At 40.8% G+C, this 15,232-nt stretch overlaps 1 protein-coding gene across 1 annotated transcript in view; it reads right to left on the bottom strand.

Annotated features, from left to right (window-relative positions):
* Positions 1-4,609, bottom strand: part of UMODL1 (uromodulin like 1) — a 55,255-nt gene extending 50,646 nt beyond the window's left edge. The window contains exon 1 of the mRNA XM_026077778.1: positions 4,522-4,609. Coding sequence (XP_025933563.1) covers positions 4,522-4,609 — 88 coding nt within the window. The remainder of the gene's footprint in view (positions 1-4,521) is intronic.
* Positions 4,610-15,232: the final 10,623 nt, after the last annotated feature.

The following is a 15,232-nucleotide window of genomic DNA, read 5'->3' on the forward strand; positions in this document are numbered from 1 at the left end:
CTAGAACCAGTCAACAGATAGACTGAAGTTAATGTAGTATACACAACAAACACACAATTAAAATATTTACAGCTTAGGGAATCAGAGAAGATGAAATATGTACAAAATAATTTTAAAAAATCAGATTCTTGGGAATCAAGTGCTTTCATTTCCAGTTAAATAAAAGATATAGGCAGAATTTGAACAGGACTGATATAAAGAGCTTTGGACAGGAAAATCCATTTTGTAGTACAAGGACAAATACCATAGGCCACAACAGGGTCCTGAAGTCGGCTCAGCTGAGTGACCTAAAAGGTCTTCCTCCAGCCTTAATCTTAGCAACTGTTTGAATAAGAAGAGCCTGAAAGACATCCCCTTCCTTAGAAGTTCAAAAGGCCAAGATGGAAAATAGATTTGGATCCGAAAGCAGTGGATGCAACATGGCAAGCACTTGTGGACTTCAGCCTTTCCCCGTTATCCATTAGTATCCCCCAATTTCCTAGGTAAAGGGGTGCTAATATCTCCCACTTGCACCAGCCCCAGAGCACATGCTCCTGCAGCCACAGAGCTCCACACACCCTGCCCTTTCCTGTTTCCACCCAGACCCTGGCTCTGTTCCCACAGGCACTGCTGAGCAGTCCTGAGGCCACAGGGCCCCATGTGGGTGCAGGGTGTGGGTGAGGTGCCCCCTCGCCCTGGGGCAACCATACCGGTGGCCCACGCTGCACCTTGCTCTGGCTGCAGGCAGTTGTGCTGAGCACCCTCTGTCCTGGGGCAAAAGGCAGCGTTAGATGCCAAGGGGCTGTCAGGCCCTGGGGGCCCCAGCAGCCCTTGCTGTCCCTGTTCTTCCACCCCAGGCCTCCTCCCACCCAGCCCCAGCCCCCTCTCAGCCCAGCTGGGGCCATCAGTCGGTGCCCCACGATGCTGCAGCGGTGCCAGCTCCAGCCCCACCATGGCCCTGCCTCTGCCCGGCCATGGGCCCCGCCTAATCCCGACTGTGGGCGACCACCCAGCCCAGCCTTGGCCCGGCCCCACAGAGGTGCCTGCTGACCACTGGTGCCGCTCCTGGCCCTGATCTGCCGATTGACTTCCCAGCTTGGCCTCAGCGCTGCCTGGTCACCGCGAACTTGCCTGGTGATCTCACCTCCTGGTTGAGCCTGCCCACGATCTCCGGCCTGCCCCGCTCCCTCGCTGGGGTGCCGCAGGATGGCCCCAGCTGGTGGGGCCCCAGCCCTCCCAGCCACCGTTTCCCCTTGGCTCCCAGTTCCCCAGCCCTTAGGGAGCAGCCGGTGCTCACTGCACCTTTCCAGGAACGCTGCAGAGAGCGCAGGGAGAGCTAGAGACCTCCCAGGAGGGCCCAGAGAACCACATGCTGCTGCTGAGAGCAGGTCAGCAGGAGAACATCGGGAATAAGGGCATATCCTGAAATCCCACTGCCTGCTTTTTCCTCCTCCCCAACCTCAGGAAGGGCACCTCTGTGTCTGGTCCCTGAGGCTAGCTCCAGAGACAGCAGCCTAAAGGCTTTTCTGTCATTAAAAAGCACTAGGGTTGTGCTTTTTCATTAAGAACAGAGTCAAGGGAGACAGGTGTGAGCAGCAGGAGGTGGGGACATGGCTTTTCTCAAGTCGAGGGCCTCAAACCTGTACCTTGCCTGACACAGAAGAGAAACCTGATGGCCAGGATGGAGGGTTAAAGGAATCACAAAAACCTGTATCCAGCTGCAGGACATAAGTGAGCCAGAGAAAGTAAGCTGGCCTCCCCATGCCTGGTATTGAAGGTATCACTCTGGGAGAGGGGTAAGAGAATAACTCTAGGTTCCAGATCAGAAATGAGAGGTCAAAGGCTGTTTATATTCAATTCATTTGATCAATTACCATTTCACCTAAAATGGAAGGCAGTGCCTTAGAAAAAACAGGTAGCCATCATTGCATCTTGTAAAGCATTCCCTTGGTACTTGTTAGGAGCGCTCTGAGAATATCTACCCCAGCAAATGCTTCTAGACATGTAGGCATGGAAAAACAAACAAACAAAAAATTGTTTCTGGACCCTGATCAGGCTTATATAAGTGAGATAGATACAATAATGCTTCACCCTATCCAGACTAGGCCAGCCCTGGAAGCATGCACAAAAGCATATCGGGGTCCTTCCCAATCTTGATTGCTTCCAAAGAGTAAGATAATGGTGGAATATAGGTGCTTCCAGGGTTAAAGCTGTGGCTGGAAGAGAAAGGGCTGAGAAGCTGGGCCACAGTTTTGGACCTGAATGGTTAAATACCCAAACGGGGATGGAAACAGTATCTAAATCATTTTGGATCTAGCCTTTATCTGAAGAATGTACACAAGCACCTGCTGGTGATCAAGGAAGGTGGGAGAAGTAGGACAACTTTTGTTCTATGGAAATAAGAAAGAAAAAGTATAGTATTAAGGAGTTAGAGTGTTAAAGTATGAAATCACGTTAGGATGGGGTAAGGCTATAAGAGAGAACTGTATAGCCTGACTCCTTGTCAGTATTATTCCTCCATTTCACTAGAGCTTGTATCATAGCACAGCTAAAGCAATGCAGGAATTCAAAGAGAGCAACCGAGTAAGAAGAATGTCAAAGATACGCGTCTCAATGCAGAGTTGAGGCTACAGCAAGGACATCGCACTGAAAAGGTAAAAATTCCACAGTCAACTGAACTGGCTGAGGCTTTACAGCAATGTGCAATGCAAATACAGGTATGAAACAAAGGGCAAAATGGTATAGAATTAGACACAATTTATAATTAGAAACTACAGCTGTCAGAGCAGATATGAAATCATATTTCATACTTAAATAACAATACTAGGCATAGAATGAAGCTGCCAAAGCCAAAAGAGCAGATTTGATATATCGCTATGGTGATACAAAGATACTTTCTCTAAAAGAGACAAGACTAAGGGCAACAGGATAAGGTGCAGTACCTCCACAAACCTTACTATCATTCATCACTCCCACCTAGTCTAAAGGGAGCTTTGACACTTACGGAGTTCAGTTATTTACTGACAGCAGTTTCTTCCTGAGCAACATTGCTTAGATCACTTTGGGCTCTTCAGCAAATTGGCTTTCAGTTCTTATTACCCCCACTTGTGGGATTATGGCACTATCAAACAGAATTAAACTGCACTGGCTGTTTTTCCATCAACACGCAGCTGAGGTCAATAGCAAAGTAGAAGGTAGCCACCTAACATTAGTAGTGCTACTTTAGGCCTTGGGCCTGTCATCTCTGAACTTCACGTTTTTATCTTAGGAATCACTTTCAGCACTGGCAGGAAAAATACAAATTTTATTATGCTAAGCAACAGCAAAACCAATTAAAGCAAACACTTTATTAAGAGAAACAAATGTTCATAGGAGAGGCTGAAAGGAAAGCCTCCTAAAGCACTCTTCATAGAATTCAAGGTCAAACCCAGATCAGGCCTGGTATCTGAGAGCATAGTCAAACAATCAGCAATAATAAAAGCTTGGAAGTATTTATGCCACAGACTTAGTTGCAACTCTGGAAACCTCACAAGAGCTTTTCAAGTGCCAGAATGCCACTGTTAGTTTGAATCTGCAAAATCCTTTCTCATCTGAGCACAGCAGGAGTCAAAGACAAGGCCCTCTCTTGCATTGATGTAACCTCAAAGATAACCTATAGCAGTTTACTTCTGTAACCTCAAAAGTAACAGGCTCATAGAGGGAAGGTTCAAACTCAGCTTTAAAATGCAAAGGCTCCAAAACATGAAAAAAATGTAGATTAAGGACTTGTTTTCTAGGTTTTCCAAACTATTTTTAAAATCAACGCCATTGACTTCAAATGCCAGCAGAAGGGGGGTTCTGCTGACACCCATTCTATAGCTATATCTTTTTTTAATGTGAATTTGACAAAATAACCAAGAAAAATCTGCAAGGCTTTAAAAAAATGTCTCGTATTTTAACTGAGACTTGCAAAACCACTTAATTAAAAAAGACAGGAAAAAAACAGCCAGAAATCACAATTTTTTCCCATCTAAATAAATTAAACTAGAAATTAAGAAAAAGTTATGATTTAATTTAGCAGTTACAACTTAGTAATTCGGTTAGGTTTTCCCAGTTACAACCCATACCATAGACAAGAGTTAAACAATATGTCATCCACAACCTCATTTTATGCATCTCCTGAAATTTCCCAGGTATACTAATACATATTTTCCTCAAAAAGTTAAAAAAGTTTAAAGTTTAAAAAGCTTTTCCATAAAAATCTGGACATTATTGAACATAAAGCAGCAATTCTACTCATTCATTTCTGGCAAAAAGGAAATGACAAGGCTTTTGCCTGAGGACTAAGAGATGGGGCCAAATGTGTTTTGGTTTGATTAGATTTTTGTTTGTTTGTTTGTTTAATTATCAATAGAGGATTCTTAAATGGTTTTTGAGACATTGCCAGCTCTCCAGAGAGAGGTCACCGTGGTTGTTTTATTTCCAATAAAGAGATATGTCACATCCAAACTAAGCTATCATACATAAAAGCCATGGTTCTCTGACAGGATTTCCATTACTCACCTGTAATTTCATTTCCCGTTCCCTGCTGTGTGGTTGCCCAGAGGATGAGAATAGAAATAACAGTGATCCTGCCCATTTTATCAGCCATGCTGGACAAGAGCCCTTCTTCTTGCTTTGTTTCCAAGGCAGTCAAGCTCAATTGTCTTTACTTCAGGCTTTTGGAATAGGGAAAAAGCTGCTCTGTTCTTGCCTTTTGCAGGTGGATGATAACTACTAGCAACAAAAACAAATAGGCTCCAGTGGGAATTTCGCTGGTGCAGTCTCCTTTGCACCTTCCCCAAGGAACCCGCCTCTTCTACCTGCTCTGCTTGGCCAACCCTCAGTCACTGTGAGAAAAATGCATTTCAAAATTGCTGATTTAGTCCATGTTTATCCTTCTGAGCACTTATTCCCTCTTGCACCTTGAACACCTAACAGCCAGGAGCCAGATTAGTATACACCTCAGCTGTCATTTATATATATATATGTTGAATTTTGTTTCTGTCCACACATCAGGTGATATTATATTTAGGTCCTGAAGGTTAATTCTGTACCTCAAAAACAAACTGACTAAGAGTAAAAGAAAGTAGATTATCTGTAAATGATTCTTCCTGAATTTGAGTTGTTTTACTATCTGTTCTCATTGTGCTCCTCATTTCATTTCAATTTTGGCGTAACATAAACTAGAGCAATGCTAGGCAAAGAAGAATGCTTATTAGGCAGAGCATGTATCGTTATATTTGCAAAACCAAAATCCCTTTCTCTTCCTCATGTAAATCAGAAAGGCAGATTCCTAAGAGAAAGATACTTGCAGCTTTACAATGAGGACGGTTACTTCAATGCAACATCACTTGACTTATACAAAGAAAAGGAGTAAACACAATATGATATTTTATGAAGAGTTCACACTGATGTATGGAAAATCACAGGTGTGTTTCTTGGGGCTGATTTAACAAGTTCAGACCAGTACTTAATACATATAACAGTATCACAGACAAATTCATAGGCATTAAAGACCCAGATGAAAGGGAGTCAGAACTGCAAATTTTCTTATTTGTGTATTTTCAGAATATCAGCCACATCACTTCTGTAAAACACTGTCAGGCAGTTACCTTATCAGCACTTGCAAGCTAAGAGGGTCAGGCCGCTGGAGAACATGCAGGGCCTACAGGGGAGTCGGTGGATGGCTCAGGTCATCTGAGTGAGGGCAGAACCAGAGCTCCAAGTAGTGTTGAGGCACTTATGAGCTGTCCCTCTGGTCTGGAAGATAAAACATGAAGCTCATCAGGGGAAAAAAAAAAAGGAAAGAAAATTAAGATTTGCCCAAACTTCCATTGAAAATGTTTTTGGTAAAAATGGATATAGGAGAAAATTTCAACTGAAAAAAAAAACCCAAAATATTTTGGTTTGGAAACACTGCTGTTATGCCTTAGGAGAATGTGTACCTCAGCTCCCCTTTTCCTGCATGCACCGGTATGTCTAGTTAGGCTGCATCATTTACATCTCCTGTTAGCACAGGGAGGCACTATGAGAGGCCCAGGCCATAGACTTTGCAGAAGATGCAATCTGATTGGAAAATCCTACCTATAAAAAGAAGAGGACTTGAGTCAGTGAAGCACAATTTGCAAATAGAAATATTTCTCTTCACGGCCTTTTATCTTTTTTTCAATGAACAATCCCAATCTTCTGGGAAAAAAAAACCAATTTGATTGAAAATTTTCAGCTAGCACTAACAAAAATGATCTCTTGTCCTTAGAAATTACTTGGAACATTCTGCAAGAATAGTGTGTCCTGGCCAAATTCAAATACAGGTAATTCCAGACTGGCATCTGAATTAGACTGCATTTGGGGTCTCACACTTACTAGTCCAAATAGCTGGATGGCGTTGCCATATGTCTTAAACAGCTGCTGCTTTCCAGAGTTGGCTATAAAACAAATGTCACTGTCTTCACTGAGGGCTTCTATAACTGAACTATGATCCTCCATACCATATATTAAAGGACTAATATTCTAAAAGACTTAAATTCATGCTTAGCTTTATGACTATTAAAGAACATGGATAAAACTTTGCATATCAACAGCTCAGTCTTATGACTGGTGGCTGTAGCAGGCTTATATTCTGTGTGAGGCAATTAACAGCAAGTTACAACTGTGTTGCAATAGTAAATGAAATGGATCCTATATACATATGTAGAAACCCCTGTTCAAACAAAACTCTAAGTAAAGTCAGTAAGGGTTTAATCTAAATAAGAAATTGATACAAAAGGTATGTGTATTCCAGGATTTATCCTACAATTTGCAAAGTATTTGGGGTTCTGATTCATATCATTTTTTCAGTGTTATAATCATTTAGGCACACAGCAACTTAGATTTTCAGCAATACAGATATCAGAGGACACCATTCAGAGAGACAATTAAGCATGCATCCTGTGCCTTTACAATCATTTACAAATCTTTCAGACATGGTCTTGCACTGCAGAAAGTTTAAGATGATGCCCTGCATCCCAGGCAGCTGCACATGCTCTTTATATCACTGCAGTTGCTGTAACTAGTTGTGCTTACTAAAGACAGCTCTATGGAGAGTGTCCTGCAGAGAAGCTAGCCAGATTTCTCAATAATTTTGGAAAACTATCCACCTTGATATGCATGGCTAATTACATATAATTATATTTTTAGTAACCATTGGTGTATTTCATAGACAGACTTTTGGTCTTTTTTTACCTTATTCTTTTCAGTTAGGTATTATCTTAGGTCCCCTGTGGAAAAACTGCTCACTTTCACCTTGGTGGTGGGGAAAGACAAGGAGAGGAATGGAAAAGGAGATGCTTAGTGGAATAAAAGCCCTGGCTACATGGTGCCAATAGTGCATTGGAGTACACTTTGGAAAGAGCTCATCGCAATCCTCCTGGCCCAGTCATCTGGAACTGATCAGTTCTCCTGCCTCTTTTGTTTATATTTTCTGCAATTACATTTGTAATGTTCGAATTGATCTAAAGCGATGCAGCTTATACAAAAAAGGGCTGTGCCAATTAAAGCTATGTCAAAATCCATTAAGGATGACTTTGCAGGTTGAGGGAGCAGATTTTTTGAGATGGGATACATAGGATTTGACCCTCCTAGATTATAATATCAGTAATTGGAATATTGTGGCCAAGAGCAGGCTTTATCATCATAGTTTTTATGCATTTATTTCTTTAGACAAATGCAGTTTTGATTTAATTAGTCACTTAGAAGATCCCTGATTTAGGCTAGGAGTTTGACCCAGCAAGGTCAGTTGCTGCAACATTTCATTTTGCTTTGTATTATTTTGTCAATCAATCAGTAATTGCTATTTCAGATGCCCAAAACAGTCATTATTTTTCAAGACAGACCAGTCTGCATGCAAGGAGCTGGGCTATGCATCTGGCCTCCATGGTAATCTAATAAAAGCTGCTCTGTGCTCCAGAAACCAGCATGGCTTCCCAGAGATGTACGAAACTTAAGGCCCGAGAACTATTAAATCATTTAATCTGACCTCTCAGTATCAGCTGCCAGTAAGTTTCTCCTAGATCCCCTTCCAGACCTTCATCATTTTAATTTGTTTTCAGCCTTTTAGTCTGAGAAAGACTAGATTACAGTCACAGCAGTCAGGAGGAATAGATGGAGGTGCCACCAGTGCTGAGGATCTCACAGGGGAAATAATAAACTAATCTGGTTAGGAATGCATGGGTGAAACCATGCCGCTCGCTGCTGCTGAAGGCAACAAGAAGTTCCTCGAGTGAGACAACAAATGAGGCCTGATTTCCACCTGATTTCTGCCCTGTGATTGCATTCTCTGTTGTCGGTGTCACCCACATGAAGCTTGTCTCACAATTAGGGAAGTCTTAAAAACTACCCCTGCTGTGACACTTTGGATGTCTAGCAAAGGTCAAGCTCAAACACAGTCTCCCTCTCAATGGGGGCATTGCTAACGTTTCTTTTTTCTTCTCTACTCCTGATCTTTTTGAAACCTATAGAAACTTAATTACTTTTGAGACTGTAGATGATCTGTCAAAACTGGCTTAAATTGGTCATCAAGGCCAAAAGGTAATAGAAGAGAACAGGCTGACTTAGCCAGAAGTAACTTTTGTGTGGTTATAGACAAAACAAATCACTCCTGTCATCAAGATAAAAACTTGTTCCAGCTTCTGAAAATCAATATGTATAACAGACACCTTAATGTGTATTCCCTACAGAGGACTGAACTTTCCAGAAACCTTAAATATTCATCCCTCAGAGTTAAAACACTAGTCTGGGATTTCAGAGACCTGAACTCCCTGCCCCGACACAGACTTCTCATGAAACCATGAGCAAGTCATACCGGTCAAATTTGTCAGTGCAATGAAGTCACAGGGGGAGGCAGAAAGCTCAACATTTCAGACCTTGTGAAAGACATGGTTACAATGCTAAAAGTATGCTTTTGCTTTTGTTGTTTGGGAAAAGCTGCAGCAGGAAAAGCACTATTTTGCAAGTATATGCTGTGCCTGTGTAAGGATGGACAATAGCTAAATTGACAACTTTCTTGAAGGGGTTGTTGTTTCTGTAAGCCTCAGATCCATATCCAAAAAGTGGAATAGTAACACTTGCTTATTTCACTGATGTGTTTTAGAGAAAAATGCGTTAAAGATTAAGGAACATTCACATATTACAATAAAAAATGCTCACTCAAAAGCCCTAAGAGTTAATTAGCTCAACTGTGCTGTCTCGCAGACAGAACAAACCCTGACTGTATCCAGTGATTTGCCCCATCTTACCAGCAAACTGTTCCTCAGGAAAATCTTTGGGTTGTGCTTTGTTCCTCCCTGAACATGCATAAACTATCTTAAAGTGACTCATGAGGAAAAAGTTCTTATTGGTAACAGCAGGAAAAAATATGAGTCAGGCAGAGGTCATGCTGAACCTCTGCCTGGCCTTGCTGCTCTGACTGAGCACCGATTGTGCAATCTGAGGACAGAGAAGCTCTTATTTTCTCCAGTGCTTGATAGCATGATCCCATCCCCAGTACAGAGTTTGGCACCAGATGAGACTGTTGATTACACCTCATACAGGATATGGCAGTGCTGCAGGGAAGAAAGTCCCATCTAAGACATTCTCATACTGCACTTTTTGTTTATAACTCTAAAAACAGGCATTTTCAAAAGAAAACAGTCTGGGCGATGGGTATTACCCTTTGCTATGAAGGCATACTTGGAAGAAAAGTCAGAGGGTCTCTCCTGCTCAGCATCCCTCCATGTGGTACAGGGGCCGAGGCTACCTGAAGTTCGCAGTCAGCACAGAGGATCATGCCTGCCCTGTATGAGTACTCAGTGAGCCGATGGGAGCCCTCCTCACTCTGCCTCCTGCGCGTGCCAGCCCTGCCACTGTGCAGTCGGCTCAGCTTGCTGGCTAGGCCATCCATTCCCTGCGGTGAAGCACTGGGAACATGGCAGAGACACCGATCTCACGTGTCCTTGCTGACCCAATGCTGTGGGGCAATGGCAATGCCTTGCAAACGCTAGCGGCCAGCCTGTCGATGTGGCCAGACTTCGCTGGTTTGTGCAAACACTGCTGCCTGTATCCCTCTTCTGCCTGAAATTTCTTCCCAGTTCTTATCCCTCCTAAACCTGTCCAACATGCAGCCGTGGTACGGATGGGAAGGGCAGAGGACTGTGCATTCAACTGGCCATTCCCCTTTAATCCTTTTCTTACACACACACACACACAAAACCTGCTTTTTTAAAGCAGATTTCAGAAGCGCAGAATGAAACAGCCAAAATATACAACCTATTTCTCACTATTAGTCAACATAAGATTTGGCCCTTACTTTCAATCAAGAGATATACAAAGAACCAAGTACATTTTTCTGATAAGAGATTTCTCTAAATTTTTGCAGAAACTAAGCCATAGTCCAAACTCTAGAAAATATTCCTCAATTTGTCCAAGATCTCTTACAGCTGCATTAGACTTAGATACTTATGAAAACATCTGTTTGAGAGATCTACGGGCAGATTGCTCTCTGCATACTCCTGAGCCAGTTCAATTAAGAACAGAGAGGCTCGTGAAGGAAGAAGAGTCTTTTAAATCAGAAACGCTGGACTCGGGGAACCTATTATTATAAAGACAGGACAAATTATGGCACCCTCACCCCATTCCTAGTGTGTGAATAATGAGTGAGGACTTCAGGAAATGTTTAAAAGAAATCAGCACATTTTCACCTGGTCAAAAGGTCCAAAGACTGGAATAGATTCGTTTAGAAGAAGGAATGCAGTAGGTTGCTTTGGGAAGGGGTGTCTTTTCTTTTTTTCTGTTAAGTCGTCCCTGACAAACACCAGGTTACTAAGTATAAGGTAGGTAGGGAGGATGGGCTTTTTAAACCAAGCAAATAAAACAAATAATTAAAAAGAGTGTGCAATAGAAGCTTAGGGTAGAGGGAAGCTTGGGTCGCAAGAAAAAAGAATAAGAAATTTAATCTTTGTGCCAAAAATTAATGACTGGACAAGTTTGAACCCAAATCTTTGTCTCTGAGGAAATCTGAAGAAACAGAAAATACATCAGTAGCTTCACAGATCTCATTACTAAATTGGAATTTTTTTCTTTTCTTTTTAAGAAAATACTGGCCTTCTGTCAAATGTAACTGTTGTTTTAAAAATGACTTCTGTTGGGAGATTGACCCCAAATCATCAGTGTGATTAAAATCAAAAGATCTATGGGTTTTCCACTCCCTTGCTCATACCCCTCCCCCCCAAAACATTACAAACTACTTTTAAGAACCACTGCAACAGCTGTCTGTCAGAACGAAACCAAGTCCGAACAAATATTCAGACTTGCCCAGAAGGCACTACTAGGTTAAAACTCCCTCTGAACTCCCTCTGAGTTACTCAGCTGGAGGCTATTCATGTCCTGTTCTGATTCTGCCTTTTGACACGTATACATTTGCCATGGTTTTGCCCACCAAATGACTTCTGTCATCTGAAGCATCTGTTGAGTTCAAACTTTTGCTTAAAAAGAGAAGAGTAATGCTCCAGCATGCATAGCCTTTTCCAGCATGCTAATAAGACTTATTCCACCTGTGCATTAATGGAAGAGTGGAAGTCTAATATTAGCCCACAGACCTCACATGGGGCGGGGGTGGGCGCTTTGCAGGACTCTGTGCAGCTAGAAGGAAGCCTCCATCCTTGGAACATGAGTTTTACATTAAATTGGGGAAGAACCACACTCTGTCTCAGCAGACTTTTTCAGCATTGATTTTTCCACTTCTGATGCCAGGAAAACTATTGCTGTTTCTACACCCTCTCCTATATGCACCCCTGCCTTAGTTAGATAGCACTGTCTGTTCCTCCAGGTACTCAGCAAATTAAAATCATTCCTGGCTCTTAAAAGCATAAACTGCTGCCACAAACATTTGCAGTTTCTCCATAATACCATAGTGCTGAAAGGGAAAGTAGATATCTAAATCCTGGTTTGGAAAAAAGGCTGTATTGCATCACTGGCTTGGTAATCCATAAGAGAAACAGAAACAATCAATGACTCTTTTTTTGCAAACCTGATTGAGAAAAAGAAGAGATGCCTGGCAAGGAGGTGACCTAAAGTTGGATGTTTACAATCCAAAGGGACTTCAAACATTTTTTGGTATCCTAAGGTGAAAAGAAAGATGTAGTGATGCATAATAAAATAGGAGGAAAATGATTTTCTTGATTTTTCTTTCCTTCCAGTTTTCAGAACACAAAAATCCCCACTAAAATTATTTCACTCTATTAACTAAAAAAAAAAAATCACATTTTGCCGGATATTGAGAGCAGATATTTAAAGTTCAAAAGATGCTTTTCAAAATTTTTATTGGCTTGTGAAAACAGTGGGTTATTTACTGAATCTGTTCTGCACCCTTAATTAGCACAAACACCAGTAGGGAAACTTCCTGTGTGCTTTCGCCCATGCTGACCTTCTGCATGAGAAAAATTCCTCAGTGAAAATAGATTTTAATTCCCTCTTTGAAATCAAACATCTGGCTTTGGTTAAAGAGGCACATGACTGTCCTTTGTGAGATTTGGACTGCAAGTGCTCTGGAGTAGGGAGTATTTTCTTTGTTATTTGCTGCTGAAAATGATAGGGGCTTCAGTTTATAGATATAATAATAACAATGCTACTACTGAATGATGACAATATGATTGTTGTCATGATTAACATTAGTATATCTTTCAAATGCCGAGTATAAATATCAGCACACATCATATTCCATCACTCTTCATCTTTGTAATTCATTTCTAATGTATTCTAAAAACTACTGAATATTGTCCTATTCAAGGGTCTAAGCTCATGAACTGATCTAAGGCCAAAAATTCCCATTGAAACATGGGAGTCAAGGGTATGTCACTCTTCTCAAAAAGGCAATACTGCCGATATAATTATGTGCATCAGTTTAATGGGAGACACAAGAATGTGTGTGCACTTCTCTTTAAAAAGTGGGAGGCAAACAAAATAGGATTGCATCTAGCACATTTTCATTTAATTTGCTGTTCTTGGCTTCTCAGAGGTATGATGGGATGGATGGACCATGGCCCACTGGCAAGGTCAGAAAAGGCTTTATGACAGTCTACAAAACTTTCATGCCTCAGCTGCATAGGATTTAAGAAAGCAAAAGCTTAGCTGATGACAAAAGCAAACTAATACTTTGCCTACATGACCCTGATTCTAAGTAATCATGCACTAAGATAAACACTTGAAGGCAATGCCATTCCCTGCTTGCAAAAGATCTGTTTTTTATAGAATCTTTTACTTTCAGGAGCAAGAGGGACAAGAATCCTTTTTTTAAACTGTTGGCCACAGGACAGAATATAGAGCAATACACACAACTATCTACATTGGGCTTTGGAAAAGCTCACGGGATGAGATCTGAGTGCTCATCAACAGCAGCAGATGGATAGACCCTTAATCAACACTCAGAAAATCACCCTGATTTCAGCATGGGAACTTGATGCTTCTCCTAGGATTTGGTGAGTATGTATCGTTATCAGCACGGTAGAAACCTCCTGGTACAGAAAGACACAGAAAAGCATCCTTTAGTAACAAGTATATCTTTATAGTAACAAGGGTCTAATAATTTATCATAGGGTCCACAACTAAAGCAATGTTTTCATGTTAACAGTGACATGCTAGAGACAGTTATGTATTCTGAAGAGCTGCAGAGACACAAAGCAGCCCAAAATTTGACAAATTGTCTGGAGTTTCACTGGGCAAAGGAGTGATGTAGACCCAGAATAACGGGCTCTACATAATTCTTTGGTCATTTGGCCAGAGAAAAGAAGGAAAAGTCAGAACTTTTTTCCATTTAAGAAGATTCTAAAACATCCTCAAAAGGAAATATGATCAAAAGGAACTAAAGGCAACTTCCAACAACACTGATATGCCCTTCCTTTTTGCTGTGCCAAGCACAAAAATGGGAGGTCTAGCTTTCTTTTTTTTCCCAACAAAGATCTGAATTTTGGAGAGTCATGTGCCTAAATTATGCAACCATCTAATCCCTGCTGAAATGGGCTGATTTTCAATCTAGAGTTGCCTAAAATTAAATTTGGGAAGACCATTTTCCTAGAAGGGTAAGAGTTACGCACATAACTCAATATCTACTTATAAAAATCTGTTCTGCATTCCTATAAACAGAACTAATGATTATCCAACAGAAAGAGTTTTTATATCTAATTTACTTGTAGCTCCTCTTCTCCATTTCCCATTTTACATTTCCATCAGTCTAAACAGTAAACATAGATGAATCTGGTTTGCTTAGTTTGTTTCTTAACAGTTTTGGTGTTCTGCCTATATATATGCACATGTACATGTATGTGTATATGTACGTGTATACATGTATGTACATGTGTATGTATATATTCACAAATATATGCATGTATACACAAACACATACATATATGTATGTGCATGCATTTGTATGTGTACATACAGATACACACAAAGATATAATCATTGCAAGGGAAATTTTGATTCAATAATGTTAATATTTAAATTAAAAATGATGGAAATCTATTGATGTGTTGAAACTTGATTTTACAAAATCCATTTTTCAACCATGATTACTCTCTTTAAGCATCACAAGTCATACAGAAAGTGATTGCGATGAGGAAAGACCAGTTCTAACACAAGTAGACGAGACAAAGGAGAAAAAAAAAAGAAACAGAAGCCATAGCTTGCATTAAAGTCTTGGGCAATTGTGTGCAATCAGTGAGCAGGGAAATGGCTCCCTGTGCATTGGATTCTTGAGTCTGATGTTGTAAACACCTTCTAGAAATTTTATCTTTCAGTTTAGTTTAAGCCTCTGTCCCTAACAAGTCTTTATATGCACACCATAAAGGCAAGTCCCATAGCACCTTATTAACTTGTTTATTCTTTCCAGCTCTCTGCATTCAAGCTAAATCACATTATGTAATTACCTTCTATGAAAACAAACATATTTTGTTTTGCATGTTTAAGGATCAATTCAAAATCTGTTCTCTTCAAAAAATATTTGACTGACTTAGTTATGATCGGTTTGATGTTGAATTATCTTCCTGTACTATGAAAAAAGGGAGCTAGTACTGAAGTTATGTTCAAAACCATTCAGATGGTATAAAAATCTGTAACTCAAATAGTATATTTTGAAGATTTAGACAACTTGATCATCTCTCCTGCAGGAGAAGAAGAATTCATTATTTTTAGGAGGTAGGACTAACAGGGTGTTCTTAACATGCCA

Source organism: Apteryx rowi, unplaced genomic scaffold (assembly GCF_003343035.1).
Source record: "Apteryx rowi isolate R43461 unplaced genomic scaffold, aptRow1 scaffold_460, whole genome shotgun sequence".
Lineage (NCBI taxonomy): Eukaryota > Metazoa > Chordata > Aves > Apterygiformes > Apterygidae > Apteryx > Apteryx rowi.